Below are 23,988 nucleotides of genomic sequence, written 5' to 3' on the forward strand. Positions count from 1 at the left end.
TAGTTTATGTCAATCCGTCCTTTTATTATATTGATAATTCCTTTAATCCTTTATAAGATAAATATTTAATATAAAAAATATGGTAACTCATTTCCCGTTTATTATTATACTAACTCCTTACAAGAACTGAATTATGGGCGTAATATATAAATAGTATAAATAAATAAAAAGTTGATAAATAATGCAATTTTGTTAAATAAAAATAATTATCATAAATATCTGTAAATCTATTATAATAGTTAAGAAAAAAAAAAAAAAAAAAAAAAAAAAAGTAATCGTAATGTACGTTAAATCGATATTAAGATTAATTTTTAGTTTTAAAATTCCAATTTTTCTTTTTTTTTTTCTATCGAATATTACGTGCACATTGAAATATATGTATGATTATTGTGCATAAATTATAATTTATTGTATGAGTGAAAAATAATAAATAACTAATCAAATGACGAATTAAATGAAACATAATAAGAACTCAAATAAGAACTCTCGAGTTTAATGAAATTTATTGTAGTTGATTATTATTATTTTTTATTTTTTAACTATTTGTAAAAATTTTTCGACTTTTCAAATATATATTAAATTATATTAATACAAGTATATATAATTGTATATCGATGCAAACAAATCTCCTCATTTAAATATTATTGAAATATGATAACTAGCCAAAAATGTTATTAGTATAAACAATTTATTAAATCATTAGGCTTCATTTATTATTTTGAATGCTTAAAATTTAAATAATAATATGTGTTTTATTAATTGATTGTAAAAATTGTCAAGATTTGTGATTTTAATTTTAAAAATTGCAAAAAATTATAAAAACAAAATAAATTAAATTTTTTTTTTATTTATTTCTCCCATCCCCCTCTTTCAAAATAATACGTCATTTGTTTTTTTCATCTCTTAAATTTTGTTATTTTAATAAGCAACATGATGGAAGAAAGTAAAGAAGAGCTAGAATATACTCCAGAAGATGTTATTATAATTTCAGATCAAAAAAGTTTAATTGAAACATTAATTAAAAATGTAAGAAACTTTTCGATTATTTATTTATTTATATATTAATAGTATTATTAAAACAGTTAGGAATTTTACGATCGGAAATTCGTCATTGCAATCTTATTGATTCCGAATTTGAAACAAATCTTGAACTTTTTAAAGAGAGTAACAATAATTTAATTATTAAATTACAATCTCTAAGTTGTATTTCTGAGCAACAAATAAATAGCGAAATGAAAAATAAAATAAGCGAATTTGTTGAACATGTTTATCAATCTTGGGAATTTATTAATAAACAAGTAAGTGTTATAATAACGATAATTATTATTAAACTGGTATTAATATCTGTTGTTGTTAAATTATAATAGATAAGTGAAGAATATGCAAAATTTTTTGTTGCCAGTCGTACTGTTTATGGAGTTGCATTAACATCACTTTTACATCAGATAAAAAAACAAGTTGGAGCTATTAAAATTTCTCTTAAACTTGGAGAATCAATTTATGACAAAGAATATATTATTAAAGGACACATGTATTGTTGTGAATTGACTAAATTATTAACTCTACTGGAGGGATGTGATGAAAAAGTTCAACAATATTTAATGATTTCAAAGTCTATTAGTAATATACAAAAACTAAATTCAATAATTGATCATTTTTCAATATCTTATAATTTATTAACTAAAAATAATTATAACGAGGACAGTAAAGTATTTAATGATTTTCTATTTAAACTTCTTACTGGTGAAATTTTTGGATGGGAGCCAGTAAATCCTGACGTAATATTAAAAGAAAATATTCCTAAAAAACCTGTTTTTATAACAAAAAATAATAATCGCCGTACGCAGTTAAAAAGTTTACAACATTTGCCATTGTTTCATTAAATAAAAAACAACAAAAGATGTATATTTATTTTATTAATATGATTATTATTTATTAAAACAAAACTTTTACAATTATCAATAATATAACAGAAATAACTCTATTATTATTATTATTATTATCATCATTTATTTACAAGTATAAAATAAATGATACTAATAATAATGAGATTGTTTTAACAGTTAAAAAGACTAGATTAAATTGTTTTAAAAAATACCTTCAAGATTTGGTAAAACAGTTGGTGCAGCAAGTTTAAGTGTAAAATCACGACCGCGCATAAATATCGGTGGGATAATTTGTGGCCTTTCAGGAAGTGGTCTGGATTCAGGTCTACAATTTGTTGCAACAGGTGCCCAACCTTTGTCATTAAGACATTTGTAGCATAATTTTTTATCACCTAGACATTGCAAATGAAATCCATGACCACAACAAAAAAAAACTGTATAATCTGTTGATTGACTAAAAATTTTTCGACAAACTGGACAAACAGTGCAAGTACTAGCACATGCTCTTCCTGCATCTCTAAAAATAATTATTATTTATATATTATATGTATGTGTATATGTGTATAAATTATACATACATACCTAAGAGTTTTTTTTAGTGATTCATGTAATTCCAGACTAACTAATTTCGCTGTTTTTTCAACAAGAACTTGTTCATATCGCGAATGAGTCAATACTCCAGTAAGTAATTGACGTATATCACCTACTGTACCAGAAGTTGCCAATGGATGCTTTAAAATTCGTTCCAATACAATTGACAAAGCATTAGTACCGCTAAGTGCTTCAAGAACAACTTTTAACAATTTACCACGTAATATTTCAACTCTATTATTATTATTATTATTATTATTACTATTATATGGCTGAAGAACAGTTTCAACAAGTGGCATCCAATCTAAATTACCCGCAGATCTTCTACATAATCCAGATATATTTATTGTTGCAGTTATTATAATTTCATCATTATTTGGAATGTTGCTGTTGTTACTATTATTATTATTATTGTAGTATATTGATAATTGTTGTTGTAATTTATTTAATAATAATTCAAAAGCGTCCTGATAATTTCCCATTTTTTCAAACATTAAAGCTATAGCTTCTTGATGATTAGCATTTTGAACAATTATTAAAGCTTGATCCAAACGACATCCATGAGGTCCATTCATATGATTAACAACTCTAGTGGGTTCATATTCACACATAAGAATTAATAGTCTTTCTAAATGCTGTGTTGATAATTCAAGTTTAATATAATCTTGTTCATCTTCTTTATATTGATTTAATTGATAAAATGACAATAAAAGTGAATATTCAAGTCTTGAATTATTTTCATTGTTTTCATTATTCAATTTTTCAATAATATTATTTATTTTAGTTGGTATACGTTTAGCTATTAAATTTGATATTCTATCAACATCAATAGTTACTAAAGCTGTAATATTAACAAGTATAACTTTAGTTAATTCACTTGTTGAAAGTTTTTCGAGCCAAGGCCAAACTTGATGCTGCCGATAACAATCAGATATAAAACATTTACAAACAGATATCCAATCATCTCGAGCAGTATAAATAACTTGAGAAATTCTATAATAATTAACTCTCTGTGCAAGATTTAATAATGTATTGTCTGTTATTCCATTTAATTTATTATTATAAATTAATTGTAATACAGCATTTTCACGTTCTAATTTTTCATCTCGAGTTATTTTTATTGTTTTATTTATATTTTCAGTGCATAATAATTCAACAAGTTGATTTAAAACATTTGATTCAAGTGTTACTGTTGTAGAAGCTATTTGATTGGCAATAAATACCAATACTAAAGCTTTTTTATTATCATCTAAATAATCTGGATTATCAGGAGTAAGTGGTGTTGATGGAATAACAATACTTAGTAATATATCAATAAGTCGTTGACGTTGACGATAACCCATTTCAGTTTTAAATTCTGGTTCTTGAAATGCCATAGCAATAACGTCTAAAAATCCACGTGGATCAAAACGTAATAAAGTACGTAAATACGGATATTGTCTTTCATTATCTTCTGCAAGACTTGAATGTTGTGATAATAAAGCACCAAGTACTTGAGCTTTAGCACGTTGAGATTGTCCCTCTGGTAAATCACCACGTGGAAATCCTCTACCAGCTAAACAACAACTCGCATAAACAAGTAAAGCATTACCAAGTTTAATACAGTCAGATGATAATGACGATGACAATGATTTATTACTATTTATTAAATAATTTTGTAATACAGGAATTAATTGATGAATAGGGGCTGTATAATCACCCAATGCTACTGTTTGAAGATGAATAAGTCCCTCCCAAAGACAACGTTCGCGGCATAAAGTTGTTACTTGATGAATATCCAAACAATCAATCTCCAATAATACGATTATTGTTTGCAATGATTTATATTTTTTTTCTTTATCATATAATGAAACTAATTGTTGAGCAATTAATGGAGGTAATCGTGGTGGAAGACTACCATCAAGTAAAGGACCTTCTAAAGCACGTAAATAATAACCTTTTAATATTGTACTTTCACAAACTAAATCCCAAAGTGGTCCAAATAATAAATGAATATTTTCTAATTGTACAGCATAATCAACACAAGTTGTAATAATATCATTTTCATTATTATTATTAAATAAATTATCATTATTGGAATCATTAGTTGTTGTTGGAATTGTTGGTTCTGGTAATTTAATTAATTCTTGCATATACTGAATAAGAATTTGACTTGTTTTAATAAATGTCATACGTTTACGAACTTTTTTTAAACCACTTAAACCTACAACAGCTTTACCTTTATCTTGATAAAATGATAAACCAAGTGAAAGTGCTTCAGGATAACGTTTTTGTAAAGTTAAATAACGTAATCTTTCAGACCATGTTCTTATAAATACAATATGAAGACGTTTAGTACCTAATAATAATAATTGATTTCCATATGTTATAACAGTATTATAAGATGCACGTTCACCAGCTAATGCCATTGCTTTAGATACATTACCACCAGTTGAAAGACCCTTAAAATGACTTGATGCATATGATATACCAACAGTACTCATATCAATAGTTTCTAAATCTTGTTGTGTTCTTACATCAAGTAAATGAAGACGTTCTTGTGTATCTAATATTGCCAATGATCTTGTATTTAACCATTTTAAATTACAAATAATATAAGATAATGTTATTCTTCGTAATGGTGATAATCTTATACGTGAACCAGCTTCTGAAGATACTTGATAAAAATGAATTGTTGTTTCACGTGCTAATGCCAATACTGGATCAATCACACGTGATGAATCAGATGATTGTATAACAACTAATTGCCAAGATATTTGTGGTGGTGCTGTTGGTGGTCCTACAAGTGGATGAGTTAATAAAACTCTTATTCTAGGTCTTATACATACAACAATTATTTTCGATAATGTTGCTAATGCTACAATAATATAATTTTTTAATGGATGTCGAGATATATTATTTATTAAAAGTGGTTCTAATGTACATACTTCACCACGTGAACCACTAAATAAACATTTACTATCACATCCTCTAACACCCATTATTCGTTTAAAAGTTAATTCAAATACAGAACCACCGCTATCACTACATAATGCTAATGTTGGTAAATCTGTAAATTTAACATTTAATACAGCAGTACCAGGTGAATGAACATCCGTTAATACTCTCAATACTTTTCCAATATTATTATCAATCATAAGAATATGACCTCTTGCAAAACCAGCTAATAATCTTGTACCATCATTATTAAATCCTAATGATGAAACAGAACCTTGATGTCTTGCTTCTTGATTACACCATCTTAATGTTTGTTTTGAATCAAATGCTAAAATTAATCCATGGCTAGTACCTATAACAACCATATCTCCACCAGCAGCAACAGCACTTGCTAAACCACCATTTACTTTATCACTTGCTGATTTTATTTGTGATGTTATACCTCTCATTATTGCATGCTTTAATATAACACCTGATAGAGGAAATTCAGGATTACGTGTAATTGGTTTAGTTAATGAATTTAAAGACAATAAACTACCAACACTTGTTGTTTCACTTTCATCAATTATTTCTCCAATAAATGATGTTGATGTTGATGATGATGCTGCTGCTGCTGCTGTTGTTGCTGCTCCTACCACTGCTGTATTAATTTCTAATTCTGTACCAGAAAGAGAATCACAATCTGGTTCTGTTAAAATACTTTCTAAGGAGGGTAGTTTGTCCACTGCTGGTATTGCATACTCGGTATCATCCAACTATAATAATAATAATAATAATTAATAATAGTTAAAGAATATATAGACTTAATTAAATAATACCTCATCAATGTCAAGATTAATTGCTTCAGCAGCGAGATTCTCTTGAGATCCAATCTCAGATTCAAATCCATTTTCAGCCATTTTTATTTATTATTTTATATTAATTTTTTATCTACCTGTCATATTATATTCTCCGTATTACACTACAATTTATTGTATATAATTTCAAAAATTGTTACTACTTTTTTTTTTTACTTACATACACACATTGTCAAATGATAATAACAGTAATTGTTGTTATTATTACTATAATGTATATATCGGTATACAGTTTTGTATAATCGCTAAATTAAAAAAAAAAATTAAAAAAAATTAAAAAAAAAAAAAAAATTGCTTTATTTTATTTGTTTTTATTACGCTTAAATATGAAATATTGATATAGATATTTTAATAATAATAAAATATAAAAAAATAAATAAATAATAAATAGATATCACACACACAATATACTATAAGATGATATTTAAGTGTACGTTTGATAAATGTCTGATAGATGGCATTGTAGTCTTTGGCATTCTCAGACAGTGCTACCTATTTTTCAAAAATATATGCTCAATTTTGAATTACAATATTAACTTAAAGATTTTACTGAAATTTATTTACATGTTTGAATCCCAGGCAACGCATAAATATGTATTTTTTCATATGTGTTCATTTTATGATTTAACAAAATATAAGCCATCGATTTAATACAAAAAATATATGTACATCTAATTCGATAAATCGAAATATTTTAATTATTTGAATAATATATATTTATTTATTTATATTTAATTAACTTATTTTTATAATAATGTTATAAGGTATTTTATTTTTATAACTCCGTATATATATATATATATAAGTATAATAAACAACGATAATTACATACATAATTATTTTTTAGAGTAAGTATGTATATATAACTTTCTGATTCTAGCATGATAATTTATTGAGTTATTTTAATAATTTATAGCATGTCATTATTATTAGTAGTCGACTACTAACAGTAGCAAATTATATTATATATATATATTAAACAGTGTCACGAATATCAATGTAGCATGCAGTTCAAATAAATTATATAAATATATATGTATATATATTGATGAGTTTTTGTTATACTATTAATAATAATGAATAAAAAAAAATTTTTTTTTGTAAAATGTTCGGGAGAAACTGATATAAATTAACAAAGAGTTTGAAAAGTTATACTGATATTTAAAGACAAATTAAAACATTAAAAGAAATATAATATCAAGATTATAGTAAAGCTTGTTGGTATATTGTATAATAAATGGATATATAATATAATAAAAATAAAGAATAATATTATGATGATTATTTATAAATATTCGATTATGATTTAGGATAATAATAGAATGATCGGCATATCATAAGCTAGTTTTAGTCTTATTTGTATTTTTTATTTAAAAGTCGACTGTAATTATCCTGGCGTGTTGTTTGATTTTTTAGTATTATTATTGTTAAAGAATGTAAAAAATAGTAAGATAAACCAAGTGAAAGAAAAAAATAGTATAAAGACTAATATTTATCAAAGTAACGTCGCGTGCCATGCTCCAAGTCCCCACAACTCAACTCACAGCCCACGTTCACTTGTATTCCTCTTTCTCTTTTTCGTCCTCTTCCTCTTTCACTATTCCTGAGGACACGCTAAAAACTAAATACTTAAATCTACAAGCTAAAAGTTAAAAGCTCAAGCACAACCGCAATAAGACAAGCGTCAATTCCGCATAACAGTTTACTATCATCTTTCTTATAGCAAAGACTACATTATATTGTTAATTCATATTTTAATTAATTCTGTTATTATTATTATTATCATCATGTTGGCCAAAAAACGAGTAATACTCAAAGTGTATTTTTATATATTTAAAATAATAATTATTTTTTTATTTTTTAAATTAAGGGTGGTCTTAATAAAACACGAAGAATGGCTAAAAAAAACGCACCAGCAGCTTTACAGACTGAAGTTTCGACCGATGAAGAATGGTCAAAGATCATGGAACGAAAGGGCCTTATAGGTATATAATAGTATCATAATACGTTTTTTTTTTTTTTTTTAATTCGACTATTAATAATTTTGATAATAATTGATAGTTGTAGATGTTTATTCAGATTGGAGTGGGCCCTGTACTGGAATGGTGAGCATTTTAAAAAAAATTAAAATGGAAATTGGTGGTGATTTGTTGAGCTATGCAACGGTATTAATCTTTCATTTATCTATATATTTTTATATTTTAAATTAAATAACAATAATAGTTAATATTCAATATTTATTACAGGCAAAGTGTGATAATATTACTGATCTTGAACGATTTCGAGGAAAAAGTGAACCAACCTGGATGTTTATTCATGTATTTATTTATTTATCTATCTATCTATCTATATATATGTTTTTTTAAATAAATGTCAATTATTTATTTACATGTAGAATGGCAAGATGGTTAATTTGATGTTTGGTGCATACTGTCCAGAATTGCAAAAAATGTTAACTGATGAAATTCAAAAAGTTAAAAATAATGAGCCGCATGAGTAAATTTAAACGTTATATTTATATATACTTTTTGATTAAATTAATATTAATATAAATAATTATTCAATTTAAATCAGATTTTGTATTGGAGTTAATGAAACAAGCCCAGAAGAAGAAAATCGATTAAAAGTACTTGAAAAGGAACGTTTAGCTAAAGAAATAGCAAAAAAAGAAAAAAAAGAAGCCCAAATAAAAGCCCGATATGAAGCTGAATTGCATCATTTTATGACTTGCTTAAATAATCAAACATGTTTAATACTCTATCCATGGGTTTTTAAAGATGAAGAAGGTCACAAACGTGATAAAAAATCAAGTTTACCTTATGTAGATTTAATTGAAAATATTCTTCCAGAACATTATACTGTTGAACAAGAACTACGAAAACATTTGAATCAAGATCTTGTATCGAAAATTTTTATAGAGGTACGGTACAAAGAGAGAAAAAAAAAACCTCTCAATGATAGGACTGATTAAATTTTTTTCATCTTACAGTCTAATTGGGAAATAACGTCTGATATTCAACAACTTTTAATGGATGGAAAATGTATGTTTATGCGGGTTAAAATGATTAGAAATAATATTGATTCAAGTGTAGAAAAATATTTATTAAATTTACTTTTTGGTGAGCCAACTTTACCAAAATTATTAGATCAACTTCAGGAAGGATGGTGCATATTTTAATTAATAGATTTAATTACCGTTATAAATAATTATATTATTATTTATTAGTTTTGCAGAACGTCACAATAAACCGGCATTTATACCAATCGGTAAAGATAATTTAATATTTCCTGTTGTTTGGGCTTCACCAAATTCTATCAATAAAATCATGATATTCAAAACAATATTTAAAAAATATATAGATACTACATTTCCTGTAAGTTATTATAAATTAATATTGTTATTATTGTATAATTATTTATTTATTCTAGTATCAAGATAAAACAGATGTGACGCCAATAATTGTTTTTAAATTTGATAGTACGAGAAAAAATGAATTGAAAGTTGTTTTAGAAATGCAAGAATCTGAAGTTATCCATTTTGGTATTTTCGAAAGAGATAAACCACCTGAAGCTAAACTTATAGCAACGAACATTGACGAATATGAAGAAAAAGTTGTTGAAAAAACAGGGTATATCGCGATGATGATTTTTATGATTATTAATCGATAAAGTAAATAAATATATATATATGTATGTATATTGATTCAGATACGAAGCATTTGTTTGCGTGGTCAAAAAAATAGGATCAGAAGCTTTTTTAACATTTGCTGGAATTGGTCCTTATCATGTTAGTGAAAACCCCGATATAGCAATTGAGGAATCTAAATTATATTTCCCAGATGTTATACTTGCTGATGATCAATCTGATGATGAAGAAAAACCAGAAGATTCAGATGGACGTGGTGGAGAACAATTTAACGAAATTGCTGATCAACAACTATCCTAATGTAATTTAATATTATGCTAATAATTACAATTACAATTACTTATTAATAATTTTTTTCCTTGTTTTTTAATTATAATGTAGAAAAGTAAAACATAATCAACTAATAATAATAAAAAGAAAATTTTAGCAACATTATTTATTTACCAGCAATTAATTATTTTACCGATGTATATAAAATAACACTGGTAGATAAATGTAGTGAATGTTTACTTCTTGTATCCACAACTGCGTCTACGTCCACGAGCCCTTTCAAATTTCCTACCCTTTGAACGTACCAATGGTTTGGTATGTGAATGTGGAACACCTGGAGCTGGTCCAAAGTGTTTGACGGCTTCTCTTGCATTACGACGTCCTTGCATAAGAACAGTCTTACTTCCAGTAGGTGATCTCAATGCCAATTCATCGAAAGTTATTACTTCACCTCCGGCTTTAAGAATCCGTCCACGTGCTTTGTCAGTAACTCTCAATGCACATACCTAAATTGGGAATAAAAAAATTTGACAAAATTTATAATTTGTTAAATAATAAAATAAAATAAAATAAAAATAAATAAATAAACTTACTGTCAATTTTGGACACTCGAAAATTCTAGCATCATCGGTAACGGTACCAACGATTACGGCAATACAATTTTCACGATGAGGTTTCTTCATAAATCTCACAACACGGGCCAATGAAATTGGTGGTTTGTTTATTCTACTCATAAACAAACGTTTAAGAATAATCTTGTTGAATTTTGAGCCAGTACGTCGTGCTAAGAAACGGTATAACTAAAATTCAAATTATATTTAATTACTTAAAAATATTTTTTATATCGACTTGATTATGTATCAGCTAGTATAAATGATCTTGTAATCAAATAATAAGACCAGAATAGGAAAGCTGAATTTATTCTAGCGAACATTCAAATTGAACCAGTCTGTTATAAGAAACTGACACAGAGTGCGGTTCGCAAAAAAATAACAAAAAAAACAAGAGCTAACATTATACGTAATCCTAACCTACAAATTGTTATTTAAATAGTAACAATTTTCGAGTTACAGGAAATACTTAAAAATGTTAAATTTTATTGTTATTATTATATATATTTAATTAATTAATTAATTAAGAATAAACAATTAAAATACCTTTACAAGAAGACGTAAATATATATCTTGCGATGCAGGCTCAGTACGGCGAACCTTTCGGTCATGTTTATGATTGATGTCAATACCCTACAAACAAAAATAATTAATTACATTATTAAAAAAATTTATTTTTTACACAATTTTTGTACATAATTAAATAAATAATTAGATGCTATCACGATGTTTAAGGATATTAATGTAAATTATTTAGGAGTAAAATATATACCATTTTGACAATGTGGCGCGACGAAGCAAAAGGGGCAAAATTGGGCAAAAGGCAGGAACCGGCGTACCACGCGTACCACTCACCACTTGGTTTACTTGCACTGTAGCCAAATTTTAAATATTTAATAAAATTTTATGGGCACTGGACAATACAGACAGCGCTGCTTGAATTATTAACAAATCAATTTGTTATTTTAATTAATAATAACCGTATCAAAACTCACCAAACTAAAACTTTATTGTTTTTTTCATTAAAAAAAATAAATAAATAGACAGTTTAATAAATTTTTAACTTTTGTGTATATAATAAATTTTATATGTGTGAAAAATTAATAGTTTTAGTTTAAAATTTCCCGCAATTTAAAAGTTGTTATTTACCGAAGATAAACTGTCGGCGACATTGCCAGTGGTAAGAATGAAAAAATAAAAATATTATAAATTAGATATTTATAAAATACATATGTAAAATTAAGTTTTTGTTTATATTCACTAGATTACGACACCTTTACATTATATGTAAGTTATCATTAATATTAACATCTCTATAAAACCGGTTAAAGAGAGATACATATTTATTAAAACATGTAAAATGACAAAATAAGTTAAATAAGCAGAGATGGCTGATCCTATACATACAGCTAAACAATAAGTGTAAATAAGAAATAATGTGTGATCTGTAGTGTCTGTAGCAGTCTGTGGTGTGTTGATTTTTTTTCTCCAGTGAAAATTGTGTTTTTTTTTTGTACTTGCTGCTGCTGCTGCTGCTGCTGCTGCTATAACTGCTACTGCTGTTGTTGTTTGCAGTTTGGTTTGGAGTCAGTTTGTAGTAGCACAAGAGAAGCCCATGAGAAAGGATCACATTAGATTTTGTTTTATGTAAAAAAAAAAAACATTCTAATTGACTAAATATTTAATTTGTATATTGATTTGAAAGTTGATAACAAATTGTGTGACATCATACAACTATATCTAATATCTCATGAGATGATATTATATATATTTACTAAAATTTAAAGTTGGTTTTATATATTATATTAATAACAACTCTAAATGTAGTTTAATATTATAGAAAGTAGATATCTAATGATAATAAAAAAAATATATAAAGACAAGAATAGTTAAAAAGTGCCTTACACCCCCTCGAGATTAAGTTCAAGTAGTATATCACAAATAATTATATTTATTACAGTGTACGATAAAAGTTAACTTTTCATTGAAAGATAAAAAAAAAACACTTTATTTTATTTTTTTAAATATATATATTATTTTTGTGAATAATATAACGTGTTAGCTTATCAGAAAATAAATTTTTGAAAATGTAGTGTATATGAACTGGTCAAGTGATGAAAAATTTTTTTTATAATTTATATAAATTATTATTACTGCAATGCGTTTATAGTATTTATTATTTTTATTTTAAATTCCAACATATTGGCATTTCCCGCTCAAATAAACTTAAATTAATAAATAATTGGTGATTAATATAAATATAATGGATCAAGAGTCATCACAATTACGATCGAGTGCTTTACTTGAGGAAACATTTTATATAACATCAAAAAAAAATACATATTATAGAGTAAAATTGACAGAAAAAGGTTTAAGTCTTGAAAAAGAAAGTAATGGTGCAACTAAAATAGAGACTATTTCTCTTAGTGATATTATTGGATGTAAATGCATGCGATCTAAACGTCGAAATGGTGCAAGTTGTGCTTGCCGTCCAACTATTTCAAAGCCTCAAATGAGAGATGTTCAAGTTAATGAAACATACAATGTTTGGGACGAACTTGATACTTCTGCATATTTATATATTTATGCTTATACGCTTAAAAAACCACGTGTTAAAGGAGCTCCAAGACGTGAACGCACAACAATTACACTAAGATTTCGTAGTTTTGATAAATATCAAGATAATCTTAGGGAAGCCAGTAGATGGAGACTTGCTATTAAATGTCTCATTAAAAAAATTCCAATACCAAAAAATTTAATGAGCCCAACTCATGGAAATTTAGATTCTTTATTAAAAGGTACATATATATATATAACTATAATTCCTCTTTCATCACTTCACCTGTCACTTTTCATAAATTCATTTTAGTCTATTATAATTATATGGATAATTTTATGCTGTCTTTAGCCAATCAGGTGGACGAAAAAAAAGCTTTATATATTACATTTTTTTTTTGTTTTTGTTTTTGTTTTTACCTTTTACATTACCACCTGGATATATATATGACGTAGCTAATTGGATGCCATTATTAGATGTAATAAAAAAATCAAAATACAAAGAATTAATGATGAATTTTAATCAAGTTGGACTTTTATCTCTTGTCGTATGAGCCAAAACAGATAAAAAACACTACATAGTCAGATTCATAAATATATACTACGACATTACAGTATTGGTTCTAATGATTTTATGGCTCTTTTATAATGAAAAAAAAAAAAAAAAGTGATAAATTATTTAATATGTATAAAAATTGATAAATTTAATTTGTTAAACTATTGCAAAACTAAACATTTAATGTTAACAACAGATACATATACAAACACGTGTGTGCGATTAGCGCGACATGACGATGATTAGTATGTACATTATATAACTTGTACAAATACATTCCCACATGTACAATACAATATATGTATATATAATTGGCAGTTACTGATAGCTTATTAATTATAAATCGAGAAAAGAAAATTAATATTATTTGTTTGATTTGTAATAAATTAAATGAAATTAAATAATAGTAGTTTAAGTATTAGCCTTCTGTTAAATTACATTCTTTTATTTTTCTATTAACATTATTTTTATTAGTAAAAAAATTAAATTTTAAAAAAATCATATACTTTAATTAATTAATTAACTTTTTTATTTCGAGACAAATTTTTTTTTAAATTAATATACAAATAAAAAAGGTTTTTCGTTAAAATAATAAAAACTCTAAACGGAAAATAAAGAAGCAAGTTTGATACAATATACTCTATAATATCTAGTACATAATCCAGGAAACAAAGTTTTTATTCACTGTGTAAGCAGTACAACAACGATTAAAAGTAATGATAGTACTATTGGTTCATTTGAGAATAATAGAGGGAGAAAAACAAAAAAGATAAAAAATTAAGATCCCCTCTTAAAACTACTATTATTGTACAGCATAATACTGTCTGCATCTATTTTTCTTCTATTGATTATTATATCCCATATGATAATATGATGGTTGATGATTTACCAAAACTTTGCAAAACTAAAAGCTAGCCAGGAAAAATACGCTCTTGGTATTGTTTTATTATGACGTAAGAGTATACGTATAATATATAATGTATTAAATTCCATGTTAAATAATAAGCATATACGTTTAAGAGGAAAAATCAAAAAACATATCTTATATTTTAAGAGGAAAAAAGGGATTATTCATGTATATAAATTTATAATTATGCGCATAATTTATTATTTATACTACTATTCAATTTTTAATTTTTATATTCAATTATATATTATGTTTATATCATCTTTTTAATTTTTTTTTTTAAATGTGTACAAGTACTGAATAAAAAATAGTTAATTATTATCTATCAAAAAAATTAAGATACCTTTAAAAACGATTATTACATAATATATATTAATCTAATCATTCAATAATTTCTTATGATGATAACTGAACATAAATATATGTATTTTATTTACGTACGGTGGTAAATATTTATGATGACGTAAAGTTTGAAAGGTCAAAGTTTATTTTAGTAATAATATATATATTTATATTACATCATCAAGGTTGTCTATGAGATTCATTCACGAAAAATATATTATATTACGAGAGCGTATCTTCATATATGTAGAGTCTATTATACAGATATTATTTTGTACTTTCTTGGGATGTGACCTCTGTGATGCTAATTTAATTATATTTTTGGTTAATTTATCATTTAAATAAATAGTAGACGTAATTTTTTATTGGTATATTGCATTAAATATCAATCGTTAATTACTCTTTAAAAACAAAGTTTTTCAAATTGTTGTCGTTTTTATGTATATTCAAAATGAAAAAGAATCTGTTTTGAAGATATCAATAATATACTGTACCAGCCATTAATAATATATATATATATATCTATACAATTTACATAATATTACATGCCTAATAAACGTCCAATCTAAATTCATTAAAGATAATAATTGCTAATATTATAATAAGTAAAAATATATTCTGATATTATTTAAATGATATTTAATAACGATAATATTAATTGTTTTTATCATTTATTGAAATATTGTGTAAAATTGTATAGTATATCGATATATTACAACATTTTTGTTATAGCTTGTTCAAGTGAAGAAAAAAAACTTTTAGTCTTTTTAAATCCAAAGTCTGGACCAGGAAGAAGTCGGGAAACATTTCAAAGAAGAATTCATCCTATATTATCTGAAGCAGAAAAACTTTATGAGGTTTACATTACAAAATATCCAAATTATGCGAGAGAATTTGTAAGAATAAGAAATATTTATCAATGGAGCGGGATATTATGTGTTGGAGGCGATGGAATTCTTTTTGAAGTTATAAATGGTCTTTTAGGAAGACCAGATTGGAAACGTGCATTAGAGGAGCTTCCTCTTGGCATAATTCCGTGTGGATCTGGCAATGGTTTAGCTAAATCAATAGCATATGAAAAACAGTAAGTTTTATTTATATTATTATTAAATATTTTATGTAAATTAATAATCTTTTATTTTCTTATTGCAGAGAACCTTATGATTCAAATCCAATGCTTATTAGTGCATTATCAGTTGTTAAAAATAAATATACACCAATTGATTTAGTACGAATTGAAACAACAGGTCAGATTCTTTATTCATTTCTATCAGTAGGCTGGGGTTTAATTGCGGACATTGACATCGAGAGTGAAAGACTCAGAGCCATTGGTGGGCAACGTTTTACTATTTGGAGTATAGCCAGACTTATAGGTCTTCGTATTTATAAAGGGACTGTTTCATATTTACCTTGTGATAATAATAATAAGGTATCAACACAAACTGTAATAAATGAAAATAATAAAACAAATGGTGGATTTTTATATGACACTAAAAATCACAATGATAATGATGATATTGATATTAATATTGCTACTGTAAAAAATAATAATGACATAATAACACACTCAAAAAGTTATGGGGATAATCTTGATCGGTTGAGTATTATTATATTAATTGATAGTTTATTATTATTATTATTGTTATTGTTATTATTTATTAATAAATAATTATTTAAATTATTAGTTATTGTGACGGCGTTAAAGAATCAAAAAGTTACCATAATGTTCTTGACTCAGTAACAAGTGATATTGGTGATATCTATCTCGATGATAATAATGATGTAGTGGGTGAAAATTTATCACTTGAAACAGAAATTCAAAGCCGTACACGATTAGATAGTTTTTATTCAGCAACTTCAAGAAAATCAACATATTACAGTACTGGCTCTGCTTCTAGTTATCATAGTATGGAAGATAGTGGTAGTTTAACACCAGGTTAATCTTATATATAGATATATATATTTATATAATTATAATAGTTAACTTTAATGTAAGATATTTTTAAGATGGTGAAGATCCTGATACTGTATATAATAGAATTATGTATGGACCATCCTCGAGTCTTCCGGCTTTGACCGCACAACTTCCAAATGATTGGATACAAATAAAAGGTATTATATCTATAATAAATGAATATATTTTTATTACAACTTTAAATAATAAATTATTTTTATCAAGGTGAATTCGTAGCAGTTCATGCAAGTTATCAATCGCATATTGGTGAAGATGGATTTATTGCTCCTAGAGCTAAACTTGCTGATGGTTTAATATGGCTTTTAATTATTAAAGCTGGTATTACACGAACTAATCTTCTCCAGGTATATATGCAGATTATAATTTTAATCAATTCTATATATATATATGTATTATTATTACAGTTTCTTCTTGGTTTAAATACTGGTACTCATTTGGCTAGCAATGGAGTAGATATGATTCCTGTAAAAGCATTTCGTATTGAACCAGAAACAAGTGTGACTGGTAATATGACTGTTGATGGAGAAAAAGTTGATTATGGTCCGCTACAAGCCGAAGTCTTTCCATCTTTAGCGACAGTCATGAGTCCTTGACTATAACCTTGAGTAGAATTTTAGTTTCTCTAAGCTCACACGTATTAATATTTATGGCATTTCGTAAAAAATATTGTAATAAATATTTACATTTTATTTTTACAATTGTTAAATTCGAAAATCAATTTATTATTATTATTATTATCGATAATAATTATGACATAAACAAAATACATATTCCCATATCATATTGATAACTAATATGGTATCAATTTTAATTTAAATAAGCCAATATATTTATCAAAAAATTTATATTTGTGAATATTGTACTTTAATCATCGAGCTGATAATCATTTATGATTTATATTATTAATTTTGTAGATAAAATAATAGATTTAAATATATATATATACATGTACTAAATTGGGCACTCAATTAACATAATGAATTTATTATTAATTTTGAGTTAGCTTAAAAATCAAGTTTTGTTACTGACGGATTTATTAAATAAATCTATAATTTAATAAAATTAAATGTCAATTTAAATAATCTAAATATAATAATATACTATAATTAATTATTGAAATTTTATAAATTTTATTTTGAAACATTAGTATTGTTACGCTTCAGCCGTCCTAATTAATGTAAAACAATATTATTATGTATAAATAAATCAAATTTATCAATTGCGATTATTTATTTATTTTTCTATTACAATATCTCTATGTGATGTATTATGTTGATTTTTTAATTATCTTTATGTTAACGGACAATGTAAAATAATTACATATTACATATTTACATTTTTTTTTGTTATTGTAAAATAACCACAAAATTATATAATATTTTATGCTTATTTAAAAAAAAAAAAATTTTTTTTAAACAAAACAAAAACATTAGAGTAACTAGTCGTAATAATATATCTACTTAAACAATGCTAATATTATTATCATTATTATTTTAAATACAAAATTAAGTATTGTGATAGTAATAATAATAATAATAATTCACTGTTAATTTGATGACTTTAAATAAATATCTGAAAAAAAATTCGTACTTTTGTTTTAAATATGATATTGAATATGACCTTTTAAAATTTTATCGCTTTTAATTAATCTCTATAAATTATGATAATTTATTTATTAAAGATAAATAAAATTTAGAAAATAAAAATATGTATCATACATATTATTGCGTATGTATATATATATATATAATATATGTATGGTTCATGAAAATCAACTATAAGTCAGACCTCGTTATAAGACTATTTGCTGTCTTTTTTTTATAAGCTAGGTATCGCAATAGTTTGAGAGAGAAACTAATAGTCCTATAACAAGGTCCTACTGTACAATTATTTTAGAAGAAAAAACAAAAAAATATTTGTGTATATATTTTATTTTTAATTAGTTAAGCTCAATGAATCGATGCTAGCAAGTAAATCTTTTAAATCATCTTGAACTTGATCAGTCGTATTAGACAGTGTAATTCTTGAGCAAAAAGAACTAAGTGTTTCAATTTGTTGACGGACATCTTTTTGTTTTTGTAAATAAGCCAAAAGCATACCCACAATTTTATGAACTTCATCTTTTATTTTATTCATATCTGAACCATGGCAATTTTGCAACATTCGAAGTTTTGTTTGAGCTAATTGTAAAGGATTATACCCATGACGATCTGATGATAAAACATCTGTTCCAGCTTTTAATAATAATGTTACCACAGATATTTTACTTGTAACTGCAGCCAAGTGCAATGGTGTATTGCCTATGCAATCAGTTTGATTAGGATTAGCTCCGTAATCAAGCAAAAGTTTAACTATTTCCGTATAACCTCTAATAAAAAAACAATTGAAAAAAATTAATAATAACAATAATATATGTTTGCTACTGTTTAAATTAAAATTATTATTATATAAAATATACCTGCAAGATGCTAAATGAAGTGGAGAACGTCCTGAATCATCATGATTATTTGGTGATACACCTTTTTCAAGTAATCTATTAAGTAATTCAATATTATTAGTTGCAGCTGCTAATCGCATTTGTCGTTCCCATGATGAACCATAGATACTATTTTTTAGTCGTCTTGGTTTTTTTATTGGAGACCATGATAAACCTATTTTTTTTTTATATTTACGGTTAATATCTTCATATGGAACGAAATTATCATTCAAGTTTAATTCATCTGATAAATAATAAATAATTTAATTATTTAATAATAACAGAGATTAATTTTATTTTTACCTTTTCGTAACGATTTTTGTGTGATCTTAAAATTTGGCGGCATTCTAAATTGCAATTTCTACAAATAAAAAGTGTATTATTATTCAGTAGATATAAATAAACATAGCAATAATAATAAAAATAATATTATTTACTTCAGATGATGGTGAATCATTTGATATTGGGTCCACTAAGGGCTCCGATGAAGCAACAACTCCTGATGAATTTCGTGATAATAATGAATGTGAATTATCAGAACGACGAACAATAGTTGTCGTCGCTGATGGTGAAGATTCAAAGTCTATTTGTACCGCTGTTGACTCTAATTGTTGTTTATGATTTGATGTTAAAATAAACTGTTTGTCTAAATCTACTGTACTAGACATTATTTTATCAACGTCATTAAAGGTCTGATTATTCGATTGATTATTTTCGGTTTGTGCACTATCATTGGAATCATTTCCAGTCTCAACACCTGAATCTACTGATGTCATTTTAACATTTGCACTATATTTCTTTTATTATTTATTTATATTAATCACAATTAAATATTTTTTCTTTTTCATACATACGTTCTTTTTTTTTTGCTGTATATTTATGCTCTACGTTTTACACTTTCTAAATTATTATTTTTACTAAAACATTTCATTAATACTCATATCCACAGAACTATATATATTTTATTTAAATATATTAATCATGTACATACTTTAAGTATGTGATAGTTTACAATAAAATATGTATATAAATAAAACAAGTAAACAATTTTTGCAGCATCTACATCATTTACACATCACCGTCTTCAACCATTTTTTTTTATTTTAATGCAGCTGTAAGCTATTATGGTTTATGGATGTATATGTAATATTATTCTCTATCTCTCTCTTATTTTGGGTAATAATTGTCTTGCCATGTATTATCTAGTTTTGGTACTGTAGAATTTCACTGTGATATTTACATCAGTCAATAATTTTGTTTTGTTATTGAGACATCCATAATAGTTTACATAGTATATGTATAGCATTTATCTCCATGATGACAATCAGACAATGCTGCCACCAGGCGGGAATCCGCAAAAGTGGCTATTAGCTCCACTCTTATTGAAAAAAAAAAAAATAAATAAATAAATAAATATACATTTATTTGTGTAAACTGTATAATGATAAAGATAAATGTCAAGACTGGAGAAGCTGAATTGAGCTGAACCAGCTGAACAAGACAAGACACCTTTCTCTTTTATTTTTAATATTTTTAGCTTCCTTCTTTGTACCTTCGCAACTATTATCTTTTATTAAAGTTTAAATTATTTTTTATTGTTGCTTTAAATATTTGTAAAATTAAACAAATTATTTGTAGTTGATGATTTTTTAATAAATAATAATGGATTACTCTGAGATTGACCATATTTCACGAACTTGTTTTCCAAACAACAATTTAAAGAATATCCAATATGGTACAGCAGGATTTCGAATGAGGTAAAATTTAATAATTATTATAATATTTATTATCGTTGTTGTTATTATTATTATTGTTATTACTATTTTAGAGCCGAATTATTAAATCATGTGGTTTATAGAATGGGTATTTTGTCAGTTTTACGGTCAAAATTTTTGAATGGTGCTGGAATTGGATTAATGATTACAGCTAGCCACAATGAAGAACCTGACAATGGAATTAAAATAGTTGATCCGGCTGGAGAAATGTTAGAATCTGATTGGGAGGAGATTGCAACAATGTTGGTTAAAGTACAAGATACGGAATTGATTGAGACAATAAAAAGTATAATAAAAGATAAAAATATTGATGAAAATTCATCTGCATCAGTAATAATTGGTAGAGATTCTAGAGAAAGTAGTTTAGCATTATCAAAAGCAGCTATTAAACCAATTGAAATTTTAAAAGCAACAGTTAAAGATTTTGGAATAATAACAACACCTCAATTACATTATTTAGTTGTTTGTATAAATAGTAATGGAGTATATGGTGTACCAACAATAGACGGATATTTTGATAAATTGTCTAATGCATTTATTAAAAGTCAAACAATTGAGAATAAAATTAATAATAAAAAATATTCATACACTAATCAACTATATGTTGATGCAGCCAATGGTGTAGGCGCTTTTGCAGCTAAAGAATTTAAAAAACAACTAAATAATATTATTACAATTAATATTTTTAATGACGGAGCCGGAAAACTCAACTACAAAGTATTATTATTATATATAATTTTTTTTTTCTTTTCTTTACTTTTTTTTTTTTTTCTTGAAATTTATCGATTCAACGGATTTTATTTATTTTCTATAATCAATAACAGTGTGGAGCAGATTATGTTAAAATTCATCAAGCTCCACCACTTAATAATCCTTCTAAATTAAATATAAAATGTGCAAGTATTGATGGAGATGCAGACAGACTTGTTTATTATTATGTTGATGAAAACAATAAATTTAATTTACTTGATGGAGATAAAATAGCTATTTTGATAGTTAGTTATTTAAAAGAACTTATTGAAGCAAGTGGATTATCAATTAATTTGGGTCTAGTTCAAACTGCTTATGCCAATGGTGCATCTACTAATTATGTTACTGAAATTTTGGTACTATATAATAATTAAATGTTTTTTTTTTTTTTTTTTTTTTCATTTATTTTTTTTAATAATTAAATTAATATTATAAATTTTTTATTTTTCAAAAGAATGTACCAGTTGCTTTTACGGAAACTGGAGTGAAACATCTTCATCATCGAGCTCAACAATTTGATATAGGAGTATATTTTGAAGCTAATGGACACGGTACTGTAATATTCAGAGATGAAATTATTAAAATGATTAGAAATTCTACTTTAAATAAAGAGTAAGATTTATTTATTAAATATTAATGATACATTAAGTAAATTAATTAATAATATTAATTATTATTATTATTATCATCGCAGAATTTCAAATCAACAACGTGAATCTGTACTTAAATTATCAAACTTGATTGACATAATAAACCAAACAGTTGGAGATGCTTTAAGTGACATGTTGTTAGTTGAAACAATTTTATATGCAAGAGATTGGGATATTGTTATGTGGAAGGAGTGTTATTTAGATTTCCCAAATAGACAATTAAAAGTTAAAGTTAAAGATAGAAATATCATTAAAACTACTGATGCAGAAAGAAAATGTATTTCACCAATAGGATTGCAAGAAAAAATTGATGAAATAGTATCTCACTATCCAAAAGGCCGTTCTTTTGTTAGGTATGTTGTTTTATTATTATTATTATTCTAAATAATAATTACATATAAATTATTTATCCAGAGCTTCAGGAACAGAAGACATTGTAAGAGTGTATGCAGAGTGTCAGGATCCAATGGATGTAGAAAAATTAGCTGCTCAAGTATCTTTAGCTGTTTATCAATTTGCAGGTGGTGTAGGTGAAATACCTATTGCAATATAAATTTATTTTTAAAACCGAATTAAAGTGATATTTTATGAAAAATTAATCGTTTTTTTTTTATTGGTTTTATTTTTGTTAATTTTATTATAGTTTCAAGTTATTACTTCCATTCTGACTGCCGAATGGAATTTTTTAAAAATTAAAATTAATTACGATAATTACTATATTATTTTTATCTAATAAGTTTTTTGTTTTTATAACAATTGGCCTAATAAATATTATATACAGTCGGACCTCGTTATAAGATTACGCGTTATAATTCTCTTCCCCTCAATTTGTTAAATAAAACTCGCTCGGAACGCTTCCCCCACCAACAACTCAATAAAAGTTTTGCGCCGAAACCTCCTTATAAGACTAACGACAATTACGACTAAAATTTAGATAAAATGTACAAACATAAAGATTTTAGATTAAATAATTTATTTTCATAAAGAATACTTATAATTTCGTGGTATCACATAATTAATATGATAATAATTATAAAATTATAATTTTTTTTTCTAATAATTGTATATGATATTGACAATAAATAAATAAAAATTACGTATTTTTATAATGAAACATATTTTCATATAATTTATAAAAAAATAAAAGTAAGATAAAAATTTTGTTTTTTAAAACAAAAAAAATGTAATCCTTAGTCAACGTGG

The 23,988-nt window shown here is 25.4% G+C and overlaps 7 protein-coding genes across 15 annotated transcripts; 4 read left to right on the plus strand and 3 right to left on the minus strand.

Moving 5' to 3' along the window:
• The first annotated feature begins 768 nt into the window (after positions 1–768).
• On the plus strand, positions 769–2,013 carry LOC130671586 (uncharacterized). The gene is made up of 3 exons (XM_057475564.1): positions 769–1,026; positions 1,083–1,298; positions 1,368–2,013. Exons 1-3 carry the CDS (start codon positions 931–933, stop codon positions 1,881–1,883), a joined length of 828 nt encoding a protein of 275 aa, XP_057331547.1. The 5' UTR covers positions 769–930; the 3' UTR covers positions 1,884–2,013.
• LOC130671577 (vacuolar protein sorting-associated protein 8 homolog) lies at positions 1,904–6,584 on the minus strand. Of its 2 annotated transcripts, XM_057475546.1 has the most exons (4): positions 6,432–6,584; positions 6,233–6,348; positions 2,469–6,169; positions 1,904–2,403 (listed from the first exon to the last, which is right to left on the minus strand). In XM_057475546.1, exons 2-4 carry the CDS (start codon positions 6,311–6,313, stop codon positions 2,088–2,090), a joined length of 4,098 nt encoding a protein of 1,365 aa, XP_057331529.1. In that variant the 5' UTR covers positions 6,314–6,348; positions 6,432–6,584; the 3' UTR covers positions 1,904–2,087. The 2 variants fall into 2 exon arrangements, with proteins under 2 accessions (XP_057331529.1, XP_057331528.1); XM_057475545.1 differs by lacking the exon at positions 6,432–6,584 and having other exon boundaries at positions 6,233–6,425.
• Positions 6,585–6,934: 350 nt separating this feature from the next.
• Positions 6,935–10,958, plus strand: LOC130671581 (uncharacterized). Of its 5 annotated transcripts, none has more exons than XM_057475556.1 (10): positions 6,935–7,119; positions 8,142–8,256; positions 8,339–8,436; positions 8,518–8,589; positions 8,667–8,767; positions 8,846–9,191; positions 9,261–9,436; positions 9,498–9,645; positions 9,701–9,900; positions 9,980–10,958. In XM_057475556.1, exons 2-10 carry the CDS (start codon positions 8,166–8,168, stop codon positions 10,215–10,217), a joined length of 1,470 nt encoding a protein of 489 aa, XP_057331539.1. In that variant the 5' UTR covers positions 6,935–7,119; positions 8,142–8,165; the 3' UTR covers positions 10,218–10,958. The 5 variants fall into 5 exon arrangements, with proteins under 5 accessions (XP_057331539.1, XP_057331538.1, XP_057331537.1 ...); XM_057475555.1 differs by having other exon boundaries at positions 6,938–7,119; positions 8,333–8,436; XM_057475554.1 differs by lacking the exon at positions 6,935–7,119 and adding an exon at positions 7,897–8,076.
• Positions 10,339–12,477, minus strand: LOC130671588 (60S ribosomal protein L18). The gene is made up of 5 exons (XM_057475567.1): positions 12,316–12,477; positions 11,571–11,670; positions 11,345–11,431; positions 10,781–10,987; positions 10,339–10,693 (listed from the first exon to the last, which is right to left on the minus strand). The coding sequence occupies exons 2-5, from the start codon at positions 11,571–11,573 to the stop codon at positions 10,424–10,426; spliced, it is 567 nt and encodes a 188-aa protein (XP_057331550.1). The 5' UTR covers positions 11,574–11,670; positions 12,316–12,477; the 3' UTR covers positions 10,339–10,423.
• LOC130671580 (uncharacterized) lies at positions 12,451–18,084 on the plus strand. Of its 2 annotated transcripts, none has more exons than XM_057475552.1 (7): positions 12,451–13,596; positions 15,892–16,243; positions 16,312–16,755; positions 16,845–17,080; positions 17,167–17,271; positions 17,339–17,478; positions 17,539–18,084. In XM_057475552.1, exons 1-7 carry the CDS (start codon positions 13,062–13,064, stop codon positions 17,725–17,727), a joined length of 2,001 nt encoding a protein of 666 aa, XP_057331535.1. In that variant the 5' UTR covers positions 12,451–13,061; the 3' UTR covers positions 17,728–18,084. The 2 variants fall into 2 exon arrangements, with proteins under 2 accessions (XP_057331535.1, XP_057331534.1); XM_057475551.1 differs by having other exon boundaries at positions 16,845–17,095; positions 17,539–18,080.
• A 571-nt stretch (positions 18,085–18,655) lies between these two features.
• Positions 18,656–20,860, minus strand: LOC130672119 (ankyrin repeat domain-containing protein 54-like). 3 transcript variants are annotated; one of them, XM_057476425.1, is made up of 5 exons: positions 20,465–20,852; positions 20,048–20,376; positions 19,914–19,971; positions 19,593–19,854; positions 18,658–19,502 (listed from the first exon to the last, which is right to left on the minus strand). In XM_057476425.1, the coding sequence occupies exons 2-5, from the start codon at positions 20,276–20,278 to the stop codon at positions 19,070–19,072; spliced, it is 984 nt and encodes a 327-aa protein (XP_057332408.1). In that variant the 5' UTR covers positions 20,279–20,376; positions 20,465–20,852; the 3' UTR covers positions 18,658–19,069. The 3 variants fall into 3 exon arrangements, with proteins under 3 accessions (XP_057332406.1, XP_057332408.1, XP_057332405.1); XM_057476423.1 differs by having other exon boundaries at positions 18,656–19,502; positions 19,593–19,785; positions 20,048–20,860; XM_057476422.1 differs by having other exon boundaries at positions 20,048–20,853.
• A 162-nt stretch (positions 20,861–21,022) lies between these two features.
• Positions 21,023–23,881, plus strand: LOC130672117 (phosphoacetylglucosamine mutase). The gene is made up of 6 exons (XM_057476419.1): positions 21,023–21,367; positions 21,439–22,102; positions 22,210–22,491; positions 22,590–22,747; positions 22,830–23,138; positions 23,200–23,881. Exons 1-6 carry the CDS (start codon positions 21,273–21,275, stop codon positions 23,336–23,338), a joined length of 1,647 nt encoding a protein of 548 aa, XP_057332402.1. The 5' UTR covers positions 21,023–21,272; the 3' UTR covers positions 23,339–23,881.
• Positions 23,882–23,988: the final 107 nt, after the last annotated feature.

The sequence above is a fragment of the Microplitis mediator genome, chromosome 7 (genome assembly GCF_029852145.1).
Source record: "Microplitis mediator isolate UGA2020A chromosome 7, iyMicMedi2.1, whole genome shotgun sequence".
Taxonomy (NCBI): Eukaryota; Metazoa; Arthropoda; class Insecta; order Hymenoptera; family Braconidae; genus Microplitis; species Microplitis mediator.